The sequence below is a fragment of the Crassostrea angulata genome, chromosome 2 (assembly GCF_025612915.1).
Source record: "Crassostrea angulata isolate pt1a10 chromosome 2, ASM2561291v2, whole genome shotgun sequence".
Lineage (NCBI taxonomy): Eukaryota > Metazoa > Mollusca > Bivalvia > Ostreida > Ostreidae > Magallana > Magallana angulata.
In genome coordinates this window covers 72,190,568-72,214,890 of record NC_069112.1, presented here as the reverse complement: position 1 = coordinate 72,214,890, position 24,323 = coordinate 72,190,568, and the positions used below count along the sequence as shown (strand labels likewise).

Below are 24,323 nucleotides of genomic sequence, written 5' to 3'. Positions count from 1 at the left end.
TTATATAGAGATACAAATAGATATGTAATGAGAAAAATATTTTCAGAGTATTCGATTATAGGTTATTAATTGTCCTTCAAGAGGCTTTCTTTTACACAAGCAAATGTGTATTGATTAAAATTATTGAAAATGTATCTCTCCCATTTTTTTGATAACATAATTTACTTATCAAATATTCGTTTTAATAATCCAATGGATATTAATTACCCATTAGGAAATAAATTGAAAATGTGCATTACAATATCCAGTAAAAAAGACAAGCAAATACGGTTCACATTATTGTTCTTGAGTGCACAATTCAAGTTGTTCAAGGTAAAAAAAAAAAGGTTTTCGTGATTTTTTTCTATAGAACAATATAATGCCTGTAAATAAATATTAAAATCTTTAAAAAATAATAAAAATACGATTTATGTAATATTCAAGGTTTAAAATATTTGACTTATGTAACAATGAGTACATGTGAGATTGATAAAAGACGTGAAAAATTATCTTTAATTTTTGACCTGTGCATTAAGTATGATCAATTATGATATAAATATTCTAGCTTTCGGTCTTTAAATTTAAAGAAACACCACTTACACATGCCTGACTGATAGAAAGCTAAATTGCACAAAAAGCAAAAACATTTTAAAAAAAAAATTACTTTCAAATAAAGAAAATATATTGTACCTCGATTTTACAATGTATTTTTGCCTTAAAGCTGAACACCGCTCGTAAGTAGGCACCGTCACACAGATACCTGGTATATAAACCCTTCGATTTCGTTACACCCGATTGCACACCTGAACCTCGTGGCCGACATGTAGTATTCCTTTCGTGGTCTTTAGATTTTATGCATTTTTTCTTATCTTATGTTCATTTTCTGTTCGTAAATAATGCATTGACCAATTTATTTGATGTTAGTTTTCTCCTGGCTTCAAAAAGGTGCGTAAGTTTTGATAATTTCATCGCGGCCGAGTAACACGGCGATACAAAATGTACGTCCACACAGGTGAGACCTCTACAGCGAAGTACTTTGAACTGTTTATAGGTCTGTCCCTTATATAAGGGTTGTAGGGACAGCAGTGATTAAAGAGAAATATGGCGGACAGTGCCTATTTACGAGCGGTGTTCAGCTTTAAGTAAATGAAGGGCATGTAATAAACTTTTGGTTAAAGAAAGTACTGAAAATAACCATAACACAGAATTATGCCGATATTTCGTGTATTTAAAGAAAAATGAAAATAAATACTTTACACAGTATTTCGTACCTTATAATAAATCACACCGTTACAATGAGAGAGAGAGAGAGAGAGAGAGAGAGAGAGAGAGAGAGAGAGAGAGAGAATAAAATGTCATATGAACTGCAGAATATTATATGAGGCAATTAATTGTTCCTCAAGATTTGATGTTTAACCTTAGCAAAGGTAAATTGATTAAAATTGATAAGCGCGACGAAATTCCATCTTTTCTAAATTTCTTGATTACCGATTAATTATTCATTTTAACATTTAAGTGCTTATTGATTGACATTATTCAATAAATCAAAACTTTAAAATACAAAGTCTATATAAAATACAAACTCAAACGGTATTAGAATTTATTACTCTGAAGTGCGCATTCGCACTGTTCAAGGTAGAAATAAACTGTATCTTTCTACAGTACAATGTTGCTTTTCCAAATCTTCCGATGTCCGTGGTTTTTAATTGACGTCCTTGTGCCGTGTTTTGGCAACTTACAACCGGGCTTCTCTAAACTTCAGCGAGGACACAGACTGGACAGGAAACTGATTCAATCCTTCCCAGAACTCAGTTTCCTGGACTGTGTGATAGAATGTCTGGTTACACCACGGTGTAAATCTGTCAACTATTTCAAAGGGGCTAATTTCTGTGAAATCAATTACGAAAATAAGACGACAGCAGAGACTAGGTACATGGAGAGTGCTGGATGGGTGTACAGTGAAAAGGAGCATTGGCCTAAGGTAAATGTCTTAGAATCTATATTAACTAATATCTATACTCTATCCCAAACAAAATAGATATACAGCACAATTTTAAATGGCTATTTACTATTTATATTGTCTGCGACAATACTGTGGAATCATTTTTATGTAATTTGAATTTTAAGACAATTATTGTGATATGTACTTTTTCTTAATAAAGTAAATATAGTGAGCATAGTGATTTAATTTAAAAATCAGGAATGTACTTTTAATTTTTAAATAGGCTGGGTCTGATCGGTACTGCAGGTTAACGTTAAGTTAGAATTATTAATTGACGAGTTACCTTTTTAATGATTACAAAGTGGAGGATACCTGTTTATATTTCTGTTTTATCAAATGGAATAAAAGTTAAAAATACGGCGAGTGTTAGGCTAGTTCCCGAGTTATCGCCGATAAAAAAAAGTGCCCAATTCGGCGCAAATATTGTGATTTTATCGTATTGGGCTTCGACTGCTCTGTTTTAGCAATAACGTGTCTTAAATAACCCATTTTCTAAACCACTGATTTAAATTTTGCTGTGTTCCGCGTAATAATAGCAGCATGCGTTGTTAAAACAAACGCGTCGCTCTATGACGTCAACGTACTAACTAATATACCAAGTCAAACTATCAGTACATGTGAACATTATTATACACGTTCAGTTAGTCCATCCATAACTATCATATTTCATAAATTGCACGTTTGATCATTAAAATTTTACTGTGATTTTAAGGGGTTTATTTAATAATAAAGATTCACCTTTAACATTTAGGAGCTGGCTGGAGCTTGTTCGAACTCAACGTGTGACATCAACCAGACATGTAAACACAAGAGATATTCCGAGGATAAATTCTTTGAATGTGTTTTGTCAGGTAAAATCATCCGGTACTTTGCTTTAATGCAAATAGATACCATTAATAATATACATGTGTTACATGTAGATAATTGGTTTTCCTTATGCATATTGGACAAAAACTCAAGTATCAAAGAGAGCTCCTTTTTTAAAATAAAAATAACTCATCTAAACAAAACTTTTAAAAACCCGTTTGTCGACAAGTATTATGTTTAAATTGAACACATTATACTATAATACTTTCAGGAATTAAAATTGTTAGATTTAGATAATTATTAATCTAACTGTCAGTTGAAGAAAATATCATAATAGACTAGAGAAATTGGAAAACATTGTCATACCGTTTTGTAAAGGTAAAATTAAGCCTCTTATCCTAGGTATTAATTTTAGTGTATGTGCCTTTATTTATAAGATTGTGGAATACCCGATCAAAATGGAATAGATCTGAATACAACACGACGTGAGGACGCCATTGGTATACACAGGAGGATACACGCCTCATGTTTTGACGGATACTCCCAGTCTGGTTCAGGATGGCTGATCTGTCAGTCAAACGGGGAGTGGAAATACGACATTGTCTGTACAGGTGAATATGGGCGCGCTTGATTAAGATTCACGTGGTGTACACCGATATACACCGGTGTAAACATTTTGTATTGTATATCAAGTCCACTTCAATGGTGTAGTGTACATGGTGTAGGAAAGTTAAGAATGAAAATGACGGAAACGGGGGCAGTTTTAACAAAGAATCTGCTGTTGTGTAACAATTAATAGTTTTTTTGTGATATAAATGCAATAAAATAAATACACATTTCAAATTTAATGGCTTTCATACAAACGACAACTTTTATGCGACGTCTAATCCATTACAATACTTAAAATCATTTTCCAAATTTCAATCAAAACATTCGTCCGCCATATTGGTTTCAGTGCTACGCCAAACAACACATGCCCCTGACTCGGTGTATAAAAGTGTATACCCGGAGAACACCTAAACGCTACACCTTTGCACTTGATTTACAAAAGTGTACACGGTGTACACCTTTTGGTAAAATCAAGCGCGCCCATATATGCTAATATGATATGTGAGCAGGTAAATTATTCATGCAAATATGCCAATATGATATGTGAGCAGGTAAATTATTCATGCTTTAGTTTTGAAAAACAGATGGTGTATTAAATGCATGTAAAATGAAATCAAGATTTCCAATAATGCAGCAAGTAAAATAAAACTGGTTTATTAATATTTTTCGATACCACGAGTACTGAGCCACATTCAGGGCACCAGCAATGCCAACAGTTAAGAACAACGCAGTGAAAGTGTTATTAAGGTCTTCTGTTTTCAACGGAAGACCTTGTACTGATTCTGTTGGTAATTCTTTTTATTCTTTTTTTTCTTCTAGACGTTTTTTAAAACTCAAATATCTTGCTTGTTTGTTGTCCTATAAAGTTCAAATTTTTAGAGCGTATTGGTACTTACTATTTCTCAATATCTAAGGAAAATCGTTGGAATCGACACTTCCGGTACCGAGTTATTCCCCTTTTCCCCAAAAATATAGGCATTCTTGTGCACGCAAAGGCTCTGAAACCGTTCACAGCATGTGTTACAAAGTCACAAATCTTAAAAATAGAGAGTTTGAACGATGTCCTCCGAGTTTTGTTTTTACAATTTTCCTCCTTTAAAGTTTCAAAAAATTAATTTGAATTTGTGTTTCAAAAAATGCTGATTTTTGGTTGTGTTTTTGTTATGTAGCTCTTTAGTTTAAAATTTTCTCTAAACACATATAGAACAAAATATGTGCAAAATATCAAGGGCTTTCACTTAACACCATTGAAAAAGGGCTGGCCTCTTAAATTAGGGGTCTAGAGCCCTTAAAAGTTTTCGCTTTATAACTCAAAAATGGTTAATATTTCGCTATAGCTGTCGATAGAAAAATTGTTCATTATTGTGTTATCAATGTCGTTACAAAATTATTTTGTACCGGTAATGCGTAATATGAGTGTAAAAAGCTTGTCTTGTTAACATGTACCTGTATTCATTTGGCAAGTAAGCGAATCGTCTTCGTGCGCATAACGTACATAAATTAACAGCTGAAAATGTACCAGCATATACGGGATGCTTTGATTCATTTGAAAAAGTGTCTAAAAAGTATACTTATAGTGGACAACCGTTAAGAAAAACAAAAACGAGAAAATATAAACGTTCTTTTTCTTATCTAGTGAGATACATAAACTAGATTTAAAAAAATAGATTTGAGTCATTTTACTGCAAGCATTTCAAATCGACCTAAATTCTTAGTTGTGTGCGTCATTACATAACCCATCTCGCCCGCGGCCGAGAAAATCGCCTAGCGGTCAGCGGTTATCTAATACACAAGAATCGCGTGTGTCATATGTGATTTTATTTAGCCGCAAACACAAGAATCGTACACAATGACATTAAAGCTTACTCTTCTTAATTTGAATTAAACGATAGAGTGTCAATAAGAAATCGTTCTGTTTAATCATAAAAGCAATGCCATTCTCGAACTGAGGCAGTATCAGACAGATAGATCAACTGTAGGATTAAAGGGGAAAAAACTTATATTAATAAGAGTTTAGTCATCATACTGCAAACATTGTAAATCTTCCTGGGTTCTGAGCTCTTAATGTGTGTTTTACCTTTACGTAAATTATTCGATCCCTCATCCGCGGCCGAGGAAATCGGTCGCGGCTGCACTACCTAGAGGTCAGAGGTTATCTAATAACAAGATATATATATACAAGAACTGTTTCAATTTTATGTTCTTAAAGTTTGCTCACCTTCAATTTATTTAATTAAACATTAGAATGTGAATTGAGAAGCCCCTCTAAAAATTGATAAAAGCGATATTAGTCCAAATCAGAAACATCATCAGACATAAATCAATAGTGAATTTGTAATTCTAAAATGTTCAAAAAACTATACATGTAGTAATAATGTTATAGATAAACAACGAAAAACCACCTGAAAATGATGATAACCCCTAGAACAAAGCCAAGGAGATCCCGCGCGAGTGGACAAGTGATCCGCGGTAGCTTCGTGTTCTTCTACATGTACTTTATCACACGTGCATGTTTATTGATATTTTTGTACGATTCCAACTATTTGTTTATTCGATATTTTGACCGGTACATGTAAGATTGACTTGTGTTTCAATTTAAGATTTTTTTATTTACCCACGAATATTTCCGCTAAATACTGCTGAGAGGTTTTATAGATATCGTAGAAAGTAGTTGACGTCTTCATAAGGTTGCACATAAAATGAGAGAGAGAGAGAGAGAGAGAGAGAGAGAGCTCAAAATTGGAAGCATTATTTAGCCGAATTTAGAAAATGAAACAGTCTCCAAGCGTTCAAAAAAAAATTAAATATCAAATTAACACATGCGGTACAGGCAATTGCAACTTCTCTGGCCTTTCCGGCAAGTTTGGAAAAACACCTCGAATGTATTAACATCACCGGATGTTAGAATTTTATACAAAATGGAGTCGCTTCCCGTTAAAGTAAGTATCGGCAAGAAGTCTTGTATGTCGTTTCTGTGTTATATTTTAGTGTATATTGATACCTTTAATGAAGTATAGCTCACATCTCAACAGATCATAAAATGTGTTGTAATTACAGTATATCAAGTTTTATAAAAGGGGGGTTGTCATGGACGCCTAGGTAATACATTCGAAGTGTTTTTCCGAGCTTGCCGGAAAGGCCCGAGAAGTTGCGATTGGCGGTAGAGGCTGACACGATAAAAGAATTGTCCAGAATTGAGGGATTTAGTGATTGTTTTTAGAATGTTCACATGAGTTTTTAAACAAGATTTATTTAGATTTTATCGGTTTCATGATCACAGTGCAAGGGCTTTATTTTTTTTTTCAAAATGCGGCGAAGACCTATTTTTGGCGACTACTTAACATGTGTACATTTTTCTCCTCAATGTATGTCACTTTCCCACCCGTGTGTTTATTCGGTCAGTCTATGCTAAGTCAATCCGTTCCACGTGCGACCGAAAATCTCGTGTCGCGTCAGCGCATATAGCTCAGAATATTGCCCCGAGCTGCAGATCAGCAATTGATAAATAATTGAGTAACATTTGGAAGGATGCTTTCACTGCAGCGGTCAATTGTTAAACAATAAGTGTCTAAATATTCGATGTCAATCAACCTCACATTAAAGGTGCGATATCGTAATCTGAGAATGTGGCTAAAAAATTAACCTGTTGAACACGCTAAACTTCTATATATAGTTATGAACAGAATAAAATATATATTATCAGAGACATAAATAACTTAATACGTAATTTATGTCTCTGGTTTTATAAGTTAACAGTTTTAAGTCAAAGATTAAATAAAATTTGGTCTCAGGATTAGAAGTAATGATATACGACTACATTAAGCAATAAAGTCGGTCGATCGTCATTAAATCATCAGAGTACTGCAAATGTCGACAGTTTCTCATTTCTTTGAAATAATTGTAGTAGTTCAATTGCCTTGCAGACTATAATATAGCAACTTTTTTGCCTCCCAAAAATGTATGCATTTAATTGCGATAGATATTTGTTCTTGGGGATTTTACTTACTGTTATATGCACATTGATAAAAAAAATCATTGAAGTTGTGTAGTATGAGGTTGTAATGCAGATTTAGTGACCTAAAACTCAGCTGAATATTTTATTTTTAATCTAGCTTGTCAAAATGGGAGATTGTTAACTTGTAGCTTGTTAACTCTGAAAAAGTCTAGAACAGAAGAAATAAAGTCTTTATAGCTTTCGCTACATCTTCTTATTTATGTGTACGCGTACATAAAGCTATTTTAGATTTTTTTTTTACTGTATAAAAAGTGTTTTCCCTAACCTTAAATTTAAATCTATAGAAATTCAATATCTACATGTAACATCTCAAAAGCTTTAATAGCTTACCGCTTGGAAATCATTTAGTGATGCAAATTGACAAATGCCCATGAAAAGACATTATTGGACCCCAAGGGTTTCTTATCCTTTCCGACGATGATGAAAAGAACTCAAATGTGCATACAAATCATACATTTACATGTATATTTATATGTGATATGATAGAAATAATTAAAAAATATAGGTCTTTTTGGTGCCGCACAAAACGGGCGAAAAGGATTTTTATACCCCACGAAAATAAATTGGGGGGGGGGGGGGGTAGATAAGAATCACCTTGTCCGTCCGTACGTCGTGTCCGGTCTATATCTTTCCGATGGAGAAATATTTGAAGTGTTCTTACTTCATACAAATATTACTCATTACCTGACGAAGCGTCATGACCTAAACCCAAGGTCATTTGGACAAAGTAAAGGTCACTGGCAGGAAAAGTGCAAAATTTGTTTCCGGTCCACTTTGGAATTTTTACTTCACACAAAGATTGCTTATGACCTGAGGGTGTGTAATGATTTGTCCCTAAGTAATTTAAGGAGAAACATTGTGAGTTTCTATTTCATGTAAAGATTCCTGATGACCGATGATGTGTCATGAACTTGACCCAGGGTCAGTTGCGCAAGTTCAAAGTCATATTAAACATGTGTCATATCTTGTATTAATGGAAATGAGTAAAAGCTAGAGTTTGACATAAAGATTACTTGTGACCTGTAAATATACCCTGTCTTGTCCGACTCACTAAAGAAAAAGAACCATCCATTATTCTCTAATAGAGAAATACATGAGTAATGACTTCTTTCTTAGCGGGGATATCATTTGTGAGCTTGCTAACAGTACCTTTTAGATGGTCCAGTGGGAGCAATGCCCCCTTTCTCTCAACCAAAATTATTAGATACACAAGGAAGCCAAAAAATGTAAAATGTCGTATACTTTAGAAACATGCGATATGACCTTTAAGTTAACGCTTAGAAAATTGATTTTTGGGTCATTTCCCCCACCGCCACATCCACACTTTTATTATAAATAAATTAATTATATACATGTACATAAATCAGGCACGTAGCATCGGGGGGGGGGGGGGCAGGGGGCCTGGCCCCACCACTTTTTCTCGCACCAACAAATTTTTTAAAATTTACATATAAAAAATGGAATTATCATGGAGTTACCCCCCCCCCCCCCACTTTTTTGGGAGTATGAAAAAAATGGACATGAAAATAAGGAAATGAGTAGTAAAATTGAAGTTATATAGTACGCCAGGCCCCCCCCCCCTCCCCCCACGGATTAGGATTTTGAAGATTTTGGAAAACTTAAAATTTTTCCTTTTTTTTTTTTTTTTTTTTTGCTTGTCAAGATTTTTGGATGAGTCTGCCCCCCCCCCCCCCCCCCCATTTTCAAAAACGCTGCTACGTGCCTGTAAATGATGTACTTTTTAAAGTTATCCTAAACATGAAGTAAGTTAAACGAAGAACTTGCCTGGTATGAAAATAATACTTTGAAATTGAGTCTCGTTTTCGATTTCTTGAACTTACTATTATCATATTGATAATCCAGTATCATTAAAAACCATTTCCCTTCTCCTTACACTCGCCGGGTTCTGATAGACCTGTATCAATAACAGAATATCTCCACTTGACCTCCACATTTGCATAGAATCTAAATAAACACCTACTTAGCGAAGATATGCCTTTATCTGTCTAATGAGTGGTGCAATACTAGAGGTTACATAGAAAACAGGCATGAATTAATTTTTTTTTTCTCCATTTGAAGAGTTCCAATCAATTTTCTAAAGCTCTAATTGGTAAGAAGAAATGGTCGTGTAAAGATGACCTTTTATCAATACAGGGTCTGTCAGGCTCTGACAAATGTCAGGAGAAGGAGGTGTTTTAATCAGACTGATGGACAATCCTTTCGCGACACGAAGTTGCGACGGAAGACCTACTCGTTGCTTTGCAACGAGCTCGGCTCTAGTTATACATAATGTTTGGAAATAGTTATATTTAGCAAATAAAATGATTGACAATTGAAATATTCCAATGAACATGAAATAAAACACACAACAGTGCAAACATAACCCACTAAATTATTAGGTGTGTATAGCATTTTTAAAGGGCTAATTTCTGTTCATAATGATATACCTAAACCATTGAAAAAATCAATACCTTCATATTAATCATATATTTCAACATTTTTGTTTTCTGTACTTTTTTACAATATCTTTTCTTTGTTTTCCCCCGATGTTTAGTTCTGCATTAAAAACATTATCAGGTACAACCTTCTCCGGTCTGCATTTAACTTGAAAACCACCTAGCACACGTTAGTTCATTTTAACATTGAGTCTCCCATTGTCATCGTTTTTTTTTAAATTCAAATAATCAAAAGTACCTAATATTTTTTATTAAAAGCGGAAGATGATTAGCCTCTGTCTGAACTTTGCTTATGCGTCTTTTAAAATACAAATGTCTTCTGTAAATTATTATTATTTAAATTTTTTTTCCTTAACAAAAAATTATGAAATTTGTACATTTTACTATGTTTTGATTTAGAAAAGGAAAAAAAAAAACGCAGATTTTTTTCTACTCAATTTTAAACTGTAAATCAATTATGACCGAATATAAAAATGTCGATAATATACGAAAAGGGTCTTTTTTAAAAAAGAAAAAAGAAAAAAGGGAGGGCGGTTAATGTGGTAGTTATATTCAATATCTGTTTCTGCAAAGTTGCTTACTGATAAAGTTTTTACTACAAAAAAGTTAACATCCATATGTAGACTATCATCAAAGACAAATCATTATGAATTTTGCAAGCAAAAGAATGTTCCTTAACTAAGCTAATCGATTTATTTTTGGAATATTTTTCAACCTCGGCTTTTATTTTTATTTAAATATCTTGACAATGCAAGCATAACTCTCAACAAAATGTGTAATTAGAGTTTCTCGATATACATGTTACCAGGATTGTTGGGCCTGGTTCCTGAAGATAAGAAGGAGAGATCAACACATGTACATGTATTGGAAATGGCAGATTTTATTTTTTATAATTTATTTCTTTTTCAAGGAACAAACATACAGAAAAGACATTCAGTCACACACACATACACACCCACACACATACACACCCACACTTATGAAAAAACACCTAAATGTATTATTTAGTGGTTACTTGCCTACATAAAAAGAAAAAAGAAAAAAAAGAAAGTTTAAGTGACAAAACAGAAATAGAAAAAATATTCATAATGAAAATAGATTAGATGTCAGCATCAAAGATACATTTCCAACTATCCCATAATTTTTCAAAATATTGTAATTTACAAGTTTGTACTGCAGCATATCTTTCAATATTGTATTTTAGTTTTAAATGACAAAGGAAACCAATTAAACATAGAATCTTATTTGACATAAGACAACAAAATATATATTGTTTCATATAAAGAATTATAAAATTAATGACTTTGTTATGAAACGACAATGGAAGTTGGCCAAGTATAATATTAGACATATTAAATCCGACTCTTTCAGAGGTCTTTCTGTAAATGTATAAACTAAGTTCACTCCACAGGGTATGTATTTTCTCACAAGAAATAAAAACATGTATAATAGTTTCAACATTACTTTTACAGAACCCACATATGTCAGTAGTTTTGACATTAATTTTTTTAAGGTAGAAACCAACTGGAAGAATTTTGTGTAAAATTCTAAATTGAAGCCATTGTACAGAAGAATCTTTGGTAGTATTAAAACAAATCTTAAAAATGTCACATATAGTAAGATCTTCAACATTATAATCCGTTAGATCTGTTTTCCATTTGGTTACAGCAATTGGAACAACTACATTTTCATTCAAAACATTATAAATAATTTTTGTACACTTTTCATGGGGTATAACTGTTTGGAAAAAAAATGGTATACATGGATTAGGATTTCATTTAACAGAAGCCCTGTCAATATTAGACATTTTGAAAAACTTAAAAATTGCTGTTTTTACACTATTGTATTGCTTTGTACATAGAACCTTGAGACTGTATTTACATTTAAATTCCTCAATATCTAAAAAATTACAATTTTCATCATAAAAATCTTGAATAACCTTTACACCGGTCTTGTACCAGGCTTTAATAAAAACATATTTATTTGCTATGTGTATATTTGAGTTATACCACACAGGAGTATTTAAAAAATTATCTTTTACCTTTGGGTGATTCTTATAGGTAGTAATAAAACATAACCATGAATTTAACACATCTTTCCAAAAAACATTGTTTACCTTGTGTAAGCATTCAATTACAAAACTATCACCAAAATCAAACAATTTCTGTAAAAAATCATTTCCATAAATGGTAAATAAAAAATCCATCCAAGGTTTGTGTGCTTTTGTAAGCCTTTTAATCCAAGAACACTTAAGAGATGTTATAAAATTGTTAATGTCAACCATTTTTAACCCTCCTGACGAATAGTCCTGAGTAATGACTGACCTCTTAACTTTATCAATCTTAGATTTCCACAAAAATTCAAAAATAGTTTTGTTAAGGTATGAAATTGTTTCTTTCTTTGGATTTAGTAGTGATATGAATAAATGATTTAGTTTTGGAATGAGCAAACTTTTAATAACAGTAATTCTACCAATAGGAGTAAGAACTCGTCGTTTCCATTGCTGGACCATAGCTATAATTTTTGGAATTAGTATATTATAATTAATATCGACAATATTATGAAGATCTACCGAGAACTGAATTCCTAAAGCGTTAAATGTTGTTGACCCCCAATCCAATTTCCATCTTGTGGGATGATAGACCTGATCTGAAAATTTTTTTGATCCAATCCAAATAATCTTTGTCTTAGATGTATTTATTTTAAGACCAGAAAAACTAGAAAAAAATTCTATGGTTTCTAGAGCTGCAAAAAGAGATTTTGGGTGAACCATCAAGGGCTAGTGAAGTGTCATCTGCATATTGTGATATCTTATGTTCATTATCGTTAATAAATATACCTTTAATGTCTTTGTTTTGTTTAATCATTATTGCTAGGATTTCTGCACACATGATGAATAAATATGGAGCAACAGGGTCTCCTTGCCTACATCCCCTTTGTACAACAAACTGTTGTGATAAATGGCCGCACTGTAAAATAGCAGCATGGAAGTTTGTATTTAAAATCTTAATCCACTGAATAATATTCTCCCCGAAGCCAAAATATTTAAGGGCTTGGTATATGAATGACCACGACATAAAATCAAACGCCTTTTAAAAATCTATAAGTACTAAAAGACCAGGTATGTTTTTGAACTCAGTATAAGATAAAAGGTCAAATATAAATCTAGTATTCTCTCCAATGTACCTTCCCTTGATAAATCCAGACTGTGTATCAGATATTAAATAATCCAAAACTTTCCTGATTCTGAAACTAACACACCCTGAAATAATCTTATACAAAACATTCAAAAGAGTGATTGGTCGCCAGTTTTTTTAAAAACTGTCTAGGTTTATCACCTTTAGGCAAGCATGAAATAATTCCAAGCCTTTGTGAGATGGGGAGTTCCTTCCTCAGAAATATACAGTTAATGGCTCGTACAACAAAATTTTTAATATCTTTCCAAAAAAATTTAAAAAATTCAGCAGTGTACCCATCACTTCCAGGAGATTTGTTGTTCTTCATATGTTTTATGACATTCAATACTTCTTTTTCTAAGAAAGCCTCTTCTAAACCATTTGACAACTCCTTTTCTAACTTGGGTGAATTGTAATTAGAAATAATATTATCTAAATCAATCTTTACCAAATTTGTATCCACACTTGCATATAATTTTTCATAGTACTTCTTAACATAATCTAGTATTTCTCCTTGTTCATGTAGCGTTCCAATATCCTCAGCTTCAATTTTTTTTATTGTTTTATTTAAATAATTTCTAGATTCCAAATTGCAAAAATATTTTGAAGGTTTTTCGCCTTCCTCCAACCATTGGGCACGAGACCTAACCATATGCCCAAGTAACTTTTCCTTGCGTAGTTTTTCCAAAGCACTTTTTTTTTTCATCCAAAGTATTAATATCAACAGTAGAATTTGATTCAATATACTCTATCTCCTGAATAAACTTTTCTTCAGTGTTGTTTCTGACCTTTTTTCTATATGTTGAATAAGAAATAGTTGCCCCCCTTATTTCCATCATTAACACCTCAAAGAAAAGACTTTCGTCAATACCACTTTTACATTGAAAATTACCACTCTCTACATTGTCTAGATATTGGCTACTGACTGACTGAATAATATCTTTTACTTTTACCACATATTCTTTGTCCGACAAAAGAGTATTATTAAACTTCCAAAGCCCACGTCCTTTGGTGAAAGGATTAAATTTTAACTCAAGCAAAACAATGGAGTGATCAGACCTGTAACCCGGTTTAATAGAGCAGTTTTCAACTAAATTTGACAAACTATTAGAAATAAGAAAAATATCAAGGCGGCCTTGTTTCAATGGATTTTTCTTGCGCCAAGTGTAGACTTTTTTATCTGGATTCAGAACTCTATAATAATCGATAAGTTGCAAATCTTCCATAATTTCTAAAACTTTACTACGAGCCTTAGGGTTATTAACTCCTGTGTAATTAAAAGTGTCAAGAGAAGGATTTAGAGTTAAATTAAAATCACCACATAGTATAAAATAATCATTATCAAAATCTAGAAAAATATCCCTAATATTTTCATAAAAACTAGGGGTGTCCATATTAGGCCCATATATATTTATAAGTGTTACCTTGTTTTCTTCAATGAATAGATCCAATGCAAGTAAGTTACCATCTGTGTCTTTCCTTTCTCTGAGGACTTTGAATTCCAAGTTGTTATTAAAAAGTATACAAACACCTCTTGAATTTGACATGTATGAGTTAAAGAAACATTTATATCCCCACTGAGATTCAATGAATGGTTCATGCTCAGGTATAAAATGCGTATCTTGAAGACAAATTATCGAGTATTGTTTTTGTTTGTAGTAATTAATGACATCTTTACGTTTATTTAGAGTTGCAAGCCCCTGACAGTTCACCGTAGCTATTGTAATATTATCTGACTGTGGCATCGTGGAAAGTAATGAAATAAAAAACAGTGCAAAATAACATAATAGAGAATGACTTAGATTTCAGCAAGTAACCACTTACCAGCCCATTATTTGACAAAAACACACACACACATAGACATTCACACCACAAAGCACACCTATCGTTCATTTATTTGGTTGGTATGGCGATCCCGATGAACTGTTCTTTGTCCTCGATCCCGATCGAATTGTTGCTCCCGCAATATCGGATTTAGAGTTATTTTAGCTTCAAGTCCACCGAATCCAGTAGATCGAATTTGTGCCGAACTCCTTGGTGGTCCAGTGCAAACGTTTTCCCGTTGAAGTACCAGGCTCTGTCAATTCGCTGGTCGTCGTTTAATCGCCGAAGAAGTTGTGAATTTTGTTGAGTGATATGATCAAACATAATAAAGTTCTTTTTTACTTCTTGATTTGATCTGTGTTTAATCAAATTAACTTTTGCCTCTGTGTTTTTGAATTTGGCGATGACAGGCCGAGTTTTTCCACGTTCCCCCGGGATCCGATGGATTTCCAAGATGTCGGCAGGGTCGATGATCACTCCTACTGTGTCTTTCATAATTGCGCAGAGATCCTCTCGGAGATTTTCCTGTCCTTTCTCCTTCCATCCTATGAACTTAATATTGTTCTTTTGGGAATACTGCTGGTTTTGATTCGCTAATGTATATGCAGTTTCTGTTAAAGTTTGATACCGCTTCAAATTATCTTTTAAAGATCGCAGTTCTTTCAGATGTTCGTGGAATTTCTCTTTCAATGCGTCTAGATCCATATTCATTCCCTCTGAAATGTCTTTGGTGCAAGATTCAAATTCTTTAGCTTTTGTGTCGATCTTACTATCAAACTCGTTTCTCACCTTGGCCGTAACGGTAGACGTGAGTTCCTCTGTAAGCGCTTCTTTTACTTCTTTGATGATTTCATTTTTTATTTCTCCCTTGATTTCGGACACAATCGTCGTAACAATGCTTTTAATATCGTCGTTTTTTACCATTGATGTTCTGATTTCTGACAAACTTTGGTGTATGAGTTTCAATTCATCTGAAATATCAGTGGCGTGGCCCTCCGTATCTGAACTACTCGTGCGCTGTAATTTTGACGGTCTTTTGTCAGATACAGTTGAGTTTTTTACAGACGATGGGGCGGAATGCAGACTCAATTGTACTTACCTTTTGTCTGTTGTTTTCTCGTTCTTTTTTTCTTGTTTTTGTTTTCCCTCCATAGCCAGCGACATATTCCAACACAAAACAGTCCGATGAGTAGGTACTCACTACGAATATTTTAACTTCACAGTTCACAATATAATATCTTTAAAGAACACAAAATACAGCAACAGCCGGATTTCCTACTGTTCCTTTATGGATTCAGCGCCTTTAGTAAGCCTTTAAAGTTTTAAAGAGACAAAAAAGAGCAATTTTTGCGGAGCCGTCTAAAAAACCGTCAGTCAGCTTTCATCACGTGACCGGCAGATTTAATAAACTTTTGTCTAATCATCGTGTCACATGTATACAATACACAACACACTCTTGGCCATAAGGCCTTGTACTGCAAGCCATAACATTTTGTATTTAATTTAACTAAATGTGAACACAACTGGTAGATCACCTGATAGGAACAACCAAACTTTTTATTTAAATGACTACAATTCGGTAAAAGTAGACTTCGGTTGATAATGTAATACTTTCAAATGACATGACATACTGACCTATTAATGCTTTAAGATATAAAACAAATAATGACTAGATATAACTATACATCGTTATGATATACAATAATGGCACAACTGTGTATACTTGTTGTAGAGTTCTTATCTTAAACATATGAAATAATCTGGCTTTAGAGACGTCAAAATACTATAGAACAAACCAACTTTACCAAAACACACATGTAAACAATGGGCGCAGCCATTACACCTGAGGTATGCTGGGATACACAAATTAGGTCAACATTACTCATTCAGTAATGAGCCATACATAAGTTTTAACTCAATGACACTTATTTCTTACAATAGAAATAGATTTCCTATAACAGTATAACTAAGAAACAATTCATCTAACGATGAACTATTCCAACAAATGCATATAACCCTACACTGACTCTCAACGTGAAAACATGAGAGCATGCACATGGTAGCTAACTCATGATATAGCATTATCACATCACGTCAGAACATGCCTCTAGCATACTTATAAAACTTGTTATTATGATACAGGATGCAATACATTGTAAATAATGATATATTACCTGAACATAAGAAGGAAATATCAACGCATGTACATGTATTGGCAACGGCAGATTTATCAAACTTGGGGACTCGCAGCTTCCGGTTCACGGAGTCGCAATCTAAAGCGGAGTTATCCCGCTTGTCCCAAAAATAAAAAAATCCACCCCCTTCTATTCTGTACTACAACATACATTTGTTAGGATTTAATATATATGTACCCTCTTGTCTCTTTGAATGGCTATTGTTGTGTTTTCGCCTGTAGATCTATCAGGTATATCAGTCTTACTACTTTTATATATATCGTATTAGTAAATTGGGTTCATGAGTAATACTGTTACTGTATACCGGGAATTTTCGCCCAATGATATCTCCACCCATTTTACTTGCAAACGGTTCGCCATGTTTTGAAATCGCCCAGACACAGTTGATTAAAGCGAAATAATTTGAAATAATGGAATTCGCCAAGTCTTGAATTCAGCCGCTGACAACGAGGGCGGGAAAGCGGCGAAAATGAAACTGAGGCGAAAATTTCCTTGTATACAGTATGTGTTAAAATTTTAATTTAAAGCATCGTATAAACCATCAAAAAAGCTTTTGCTTTTTTTTTTGATACTGAATTATTTATTGTTCAACATGATTATCAAATGACGGATAGACCAGGATAGTTTGTGATGAAGGTAAAGAACTAGGAAATATGTTACGTCCTGCATTTTTAATGAGGAAAACAGATGTTTTTAAATGTCGGAATCTTCAACACAATTTGGTACATTAGTATGTTCCTTCTTTGTTAAGAAGACGCTCTAGTAAATTTTTACGGGAAAATTGAAACAAATTGTCTTGTGAAATTTCTCGCTGTAAAAAGGGATGCATGTGCATGTATATCTACGCTTGTTATTTATATTTTTTTGGTTGTAAAGGGGATTTTTTGCCAAAATTGTTAAGCTGAAGATATTCTATTTCAACATTACGTACATAGGGAGAAATAACGAATAATGCAAAGAGGCACTCTGTAATGAAGGTAAACTCTCTCTCTCTCTCTCTCTCTCTCTCTCTCTCTCTCTCTCTCTCTCTCTCAGATATAATAATAGTTGTTAAATTGATATGCATTATGAAGGCCCCTAATGTAAAGTACATGGAAATCAAGAGCAAAATACAAATCTTATGGCTATTACTGTTGTGTTGATATTACACAATGAAATTGCAAGTTACAAACGGGGGGTAAATGAACACGTAAAGTAGATGGATGGGACATAGTAGACTATAAAACATTAAATTTCTGACATGTTGTGTTGCAACATGCGCTCGGTATAGAAGGTAACCCTTGGCAGGGATTCACATAGAAAGCTGAAAGATCAAGAAATATGGCGAATATGAACATTTAGAGAAACCACTATGGTGAAAAATGTGCTTATTGTGACTAGTGATTTCCACAGAAAATAGTGATTGGCCTAAATTACAAGGAGTGAAATAAAGGTGTCTGTGTTGAATGGGAATTTTGAAAACACACATCCCCTGACTACAGTGAATTGTATAATAAAAACTGTCCCCTGCATCTTTACTTTGTTGCAAAATTCTACATAGATGTTAAATGCATACAAGTAATAGCTTTCCAAAAAGCTTGCCTGACTAAACAAAATTATTCAATGGAAGCATGCATGTATCAATTATGCTTTCTTATCAAAAATGAAGTTTAATGTTCGCTGCTGATCATAAATTTATAAACGGAACGTGCAAATTTAAGACGAAATGTCAGTCTTTTCGATGTAGACATATATCACTTGGAATTCATTTATTTAATTTTTTTTATTTTATTAATTCATTTTTTTTAGAAATGTACACATATCATATAAGTGCATGTAAGCTTGAAAGCTGGAGAGTAAACGGTCGTTTTTTTTAAATTGTATTTGTTATATTAAGATGCAAAATCAGCTGAATAGCATTTTTAAAAATATCGAACCATATGAAATATGAAAGAATATACAAACACGTTTTGTTTTTGAATGTGTGTGGGCAGCTTCATCAAAATCATCTTGACAAGCAATTAAAAAAGAGTGAATTCTCAAATTCATGAAAAAAACCGTAACTGTAACTTCAATTCAATTAGAATTTCTTATTTGCAGTTTCATTTTTTTGCATGCCTCTACAAAAGTGGAAGGGGGGGGGGGGGGGGCAAATCCATTATAATTCCATTGATCGTATAAAGTTAAGAAAAGTGCCAGCTGCCAAAAAAGTGGGGAGGGGGAAGCAGCCTCCCTACACCCAACCTCCGATGCTACGTGCCTGTGATGTAAACACAATGTGTGCTCTGGGGGATTCGCATGATCCCAACGGACTCGTCATCTAATCAGCGCGCAAAAACTATGAATGAGACATTATGGCGCGAAATCCTGCTTTTACCGTTCACGCAACAAATGAACTCATCCATTGGCAGAGATCCATGGGGAGGGGGTCAGATGAATTTTTTGACATTTGTTTTGTAACAACTACATACATGTATGTTATATTTTGGATCGGATGTTTTGGAAACAAAATCTATCGAATTAGAGAAAGAAACTTGTTTAGTAATTGTTAAATTTAGTAATGTACATTTAGTAAGACACGCGAGCTATGATCCCTTTTCCAGATTAATGAAATCGCCAATCTGAACAAAATCGGGTCACACCCCGATATGGCGGTTTGGTTCCTCCAGTAAACATTATACACTGTAGCTGTATAAATATATATGCGTTTTATTCCAAACTAATGAATCGATCTCTTGTAATAATGATAATCCAACACCAATTATTACTTACATTGTACCGTAATAGACAATATGTTACAACTTGCTGCGTTGACCCCCTCCCCCTTTCCACCGTTCAAATATGGTGGAATGCTAATTTATTTTTAAATAGGAGATTACACACGTGCACTGCATGGTGAACATTCCTTTTACTTGAAAACTCTCGCTTACTGTTGTTATTACATGTCATATAACATTTTCAGCAATTGTGAATGTAAATGCTGACATCTTATACATGCATCGGTTAATTTTTTTGTGTTGCAAAGAGATTGCAACTTTTAAACCTTAGATATGCCTGACGTCATGACGTCAGGCAATAATAAACAGTGCAAAAAATGTAGGTGGGGCCTTTAGGCTATACAACGTTTGATGACACACTAGCTTAGTTTAAAGGAAATAGGATTCCTACCCTGAAAATTTATAAAGTGTATTGTCAGGTATGCATATTTTCATCAAATTTTTGTGTTTTCATTGCAAACCTTACTCTTGTTCATATTGAACAAATTTAAAATGTTTAACATGTAACATATTGATGCTCAAAAGTGTTGAATACAAGTCATTTAGCTATCCTCAGAAATTGAACATTTTTAATTACAGCTCTATTTATCAAAGTAAATTTAGCATTCAATGTAGTAAATAGTATGGTCTTATCATTATCATGAAAATCTTATTTTTGGATTATCGTTGACAGTTCTGCCGAACATTGCATTACGTAAACCTGCCGAACAGTTATCAACATATAATGACTATAACGCCGCGTATGCAGTGGATGGCAACAGAGGAACAGACGTTGTTGTCGACAAGTGTACAATTACAGGTGATGGCGACACCAATCCCTGGTGGAGGGTGGATCTGCAGGCTGTGTACTCCATCACATCTGTCAGAATACTCAACAGAGGAATTGATCAATACAACACAGGTAAGTGTAAAAAGTAACAACATTGCAAGTCTTGATTTTGCTTTTGATGTCCATACCTTTTATGTATAACATCAAAACTGTCAGAATACTTAACAAAGAAATAGACAGTTAATAAACACAGGTAGGCGTATCTAAAAACAACATTACAAAATCGAAGTAAAGCAAATGTAGAGGTAACTGTTGATTAAATTCTAGTTAATTGGTTCATAGCTTCGATCGAATGGAGTCCCAAAAAATATTGATTTACTAATTTGTTTTATCGGAAACTCTTTTATTTCCTCTTTCATTCTACAAATGTGCAATAAGGTTTCAGAAATATAATTTTCATCCAAGGGGTCAATTAGATGTTGGAAAATTATGTTTATTTTGATGTACAAAAAAAATGTCCAATAAATTAACTAGTTTACATGTATGCATAAGCCAAATCAACTCCTGGCATATAATTGGAGGCGACTTGTTGATGTAAAAGGTCTTAGAAATTTTATTTTTAACCATAAGGGTCCAATTGAGCCAAACATTACTTCGGGGGGGGGGGGGGGGGGGGGGGTTAACAAAAGAAATAGTTCCAAAAACTCCTAGAACAATTTTCACAATAGCTGATTTTTCCCTTGAAATATGAAATGGGATATCGTTCAGACGCACAAAAACCTTTGAAAAATAATTTTCATATGTTTGGTAAATAGTAGCTAAAATGACATTAGTTTCCCACAGCTAAAAAATTTCTGGAGTTTAATTAGATGGGCAATAAGGTGTTACATGTTATTAAATTATTTGATTACTAAAGTGGATTTAACCTTACCCCCTTCCCCCCCCCCCCTCCCCCTACATATACATACAAAACGAAAAAAAACACACAGAAAATAATCCTAACATTCAGAATTAATATAATTGTAAAAAAACTATTGAAAAAGAATTATAAACGACAACCGCTGGTGGTAACATATACTCAAGTTATATTTATTGACTATAAACAGTTAGAATGATTCACCTTTATTCCCATCCTACAGTATCGATCAGGCCCAACTTAACAGAAAGTTAACCCCAACTAAACGCTGGGTTTACTTTCGGGGAGTACTCTGGGTTTACTAGAGTGGACGCTAAGTAAATCCTTAGTGGACGCAGAGAGTAAACCCCGATCAGAAGTATACCCTGGCAAACAGACGGTACATGTGTATTCAAAATACACATGTACAAAGAGCAGGAATTACAAGCAGTAAGATATTGATAAAAGACAGGTCTGCTTCACAATTTAGTGCGTACAGTTGACCCAAAAAGGAAGTCCCGAGTAAATGAAAAGCAAACCCGAGTTGACAAAAGTTTTAAAGAAGCAAACCCAAAGTAAACCTCAAATGTAAACCCTGGTGTTAGGGTGGGTCTGATCAATACTGTAGGTTTTTTTCTCTTCAAAAAATTATTTGAGTTGCAAAACAATCTCTTGATATATATATATATATATATATATATATATATATATATATATATATATATATATATATATATATATATATTGTATAACTGTTTGAAGAGCCGACATGGCTGAAAGCGCTAACAGGAAACAATTTATTTAATTTGGACTGTCGCATTCTGTTTTATTTATTTAAGTATGTTTTGCTGTACCAAGGCTTTATTTATCTACATATATATATATAAAGCTCAGAGAAATTCACCTTTCTGGAGCTCAATTTCCGCCCCGGCCAGGGCTTGTATTCACGACCTCTGGAACTCATTCTCCTAGCAGTAAGCGGCCACCGTGCTAACCACTGGGCCATCTAGGCAAGACAAAAATCTTGCATTCGATGACGAAGGTTTGCATGTTCATACATGCAAAATACATGTAGCTGAAGAGAAAACAAAATATCTGACTGTACACAAGATGTCGTTTCATATAAAAGATCCGAAGTTTGGTTCGACTTGCATATAGAAATATATTCATGAGCACATAGATTTAATACTTGAATAGAAAAAAATGAGTTGAATAACTCTATAACATTTGATAACTGTCTAGTCGTTAGGAGTGAAATGCAAATTTTATCACAAAGAGTATCAGTATATTCCCCTGAAATGTTGTCAAAGGCTTCAGGCCTCGACCACCTCATTAAAAAAGCAAGCACACTTCGCTTACCATTCTCAAAGCTTGAAATTTAGTTTTTAAACAGAACCGTGCAAAAAGTGAAGCGTACTGTTTAAAAAGCTTACTGAACCGATCTGTGCAACTGGTGTAGTAGCACGTCCTAGCGTTCTGTACATACCTTAATGACCATAATATGACTATTTTTAGATTTGTCTGACCGGCTGCGTGATGTTACCGTCACTGTTGGACTGACAGAGTCAGATGTCAACACTCCGTGTGGGTTCTTTGCTGGTCCCGGTACTGCGTCACAGCTGGTCGTCATCGACTGTCCGACATCAACACAGGGGAGATTCGTAAAAATCTCCAAGACAACAGAGTTTCTCACTCTTTGTGAAGTTGACGTGTTTGGCGTCCTCGTCTAATCATAAAATTAATTGATGTCATAAATGAAAAGTTACCGTACAAAAATACAGGCATTTGTTTGATTATCCCGGTTAATTTATTATGTATCCTCTTTTTTACATTCAGCTGAAAAAGTCTTACTTATGCCTTCAGTCAGTTCAAGCATACATGTATATTTTACAACATACACCATAGCATACAGTGTGACATAGCACTGAAATCTTATACCAATGCTTTAGAATCCGATACCATAACATATAATCTCATGACTTCAATTCATCATATCATAACATAGCATACAGCATGGTTTAACTCGCTTTTAAATGATTTTATTTTCGAAATAATGTTAACATTACAGAACAGTGGTGGGTTTGAGCTTCTTAACATTTTAATTCAAATGTGTTGAACTCTTCTGTATACAGAGGCGTTTCCAAGCAAATGTCATATCATACCATAACACATTTAATCATTAAGCCTTTCATTTCAAAGTTTCATAGCATATCATTAAAATAGTATCTTATCGTTAAGCCTTTTATTTCAAATTTTCATAGCATATAATTATATTAGTATAGCATATCATAGAAATAGTATAGCATATCATTAAAATAACAACCATAGCATAGCGTAATTATAATTGTAAAAGATATGCATGAAATGATTGTATACATGTATATGTTCGGTATGTCGCTTGATGACTCTATCTTATCTCATTTACATGTAAAATACTACATACATTGGATATATTGACTGTGAATCTTTCATGTACCTTTATATGTTTCAACATATACAAAATTCGTTTGAATCAATTCGTGTTGGTTTTTATTTTGTGTTATTAATGTTGTGTCAATAAATAACAACTGCGGTTTTTATTTGTTTTCTTTTAAATAGGACAGTGGATAGGACATTGTAACCATTGACCAAGAGACAATTCTTTTATAGCTTTTGTCTTTAGATTAAAAATACATGATGACGCGTTGAAGCATTACATTTTTCAAAACTTTTAAAAAAGATGTTTGTGCTAGTAATTGGTTTTTTTAAGAAAAGCAGAAGAAATTTGAATTTTATGTAAAAATGGTCAAAGTAGGAAAGGTTTATGATCCATTTGAACGAAAAGTTAAATATAAATAATG

The 24,323-nt window shown here is 33.5% G+C and overlaps 1 protein-coding gene and 1 pseudogene across 1 annotated transcript; one reads left to right on the top strand and one right to left on the bottom strand.

The window, feature by feature from the left end:
• Positions 1-24,323, bottom strand: part of LOC128174831 (uncharacterized) — a 394,133-nt pseudogene that overhangs the window by 58,350 nt on the left and 311,460 nt on the right.
• On the top strand, positions 1,531-24,050 carry LOC128171884 (uncharacterized). Its single transcript, XM_052837658.1, has 5 exons — positions 1,531-1,960; positions 2,733-2,832; positions 3,226-3,399; positions 20,493-20,720; positions 22,999-24,050. Exons 1-5 carry the CDS (start codon positions 1,646-1,648, stop codon positions 23,211-23,213), a joined length of 1,032 nt encoding a protein of 343 aa, XP_052693618.1. The 5' UTR covers positions 1,531-1,645; the 3' UTR covers positions 23,214-24,050.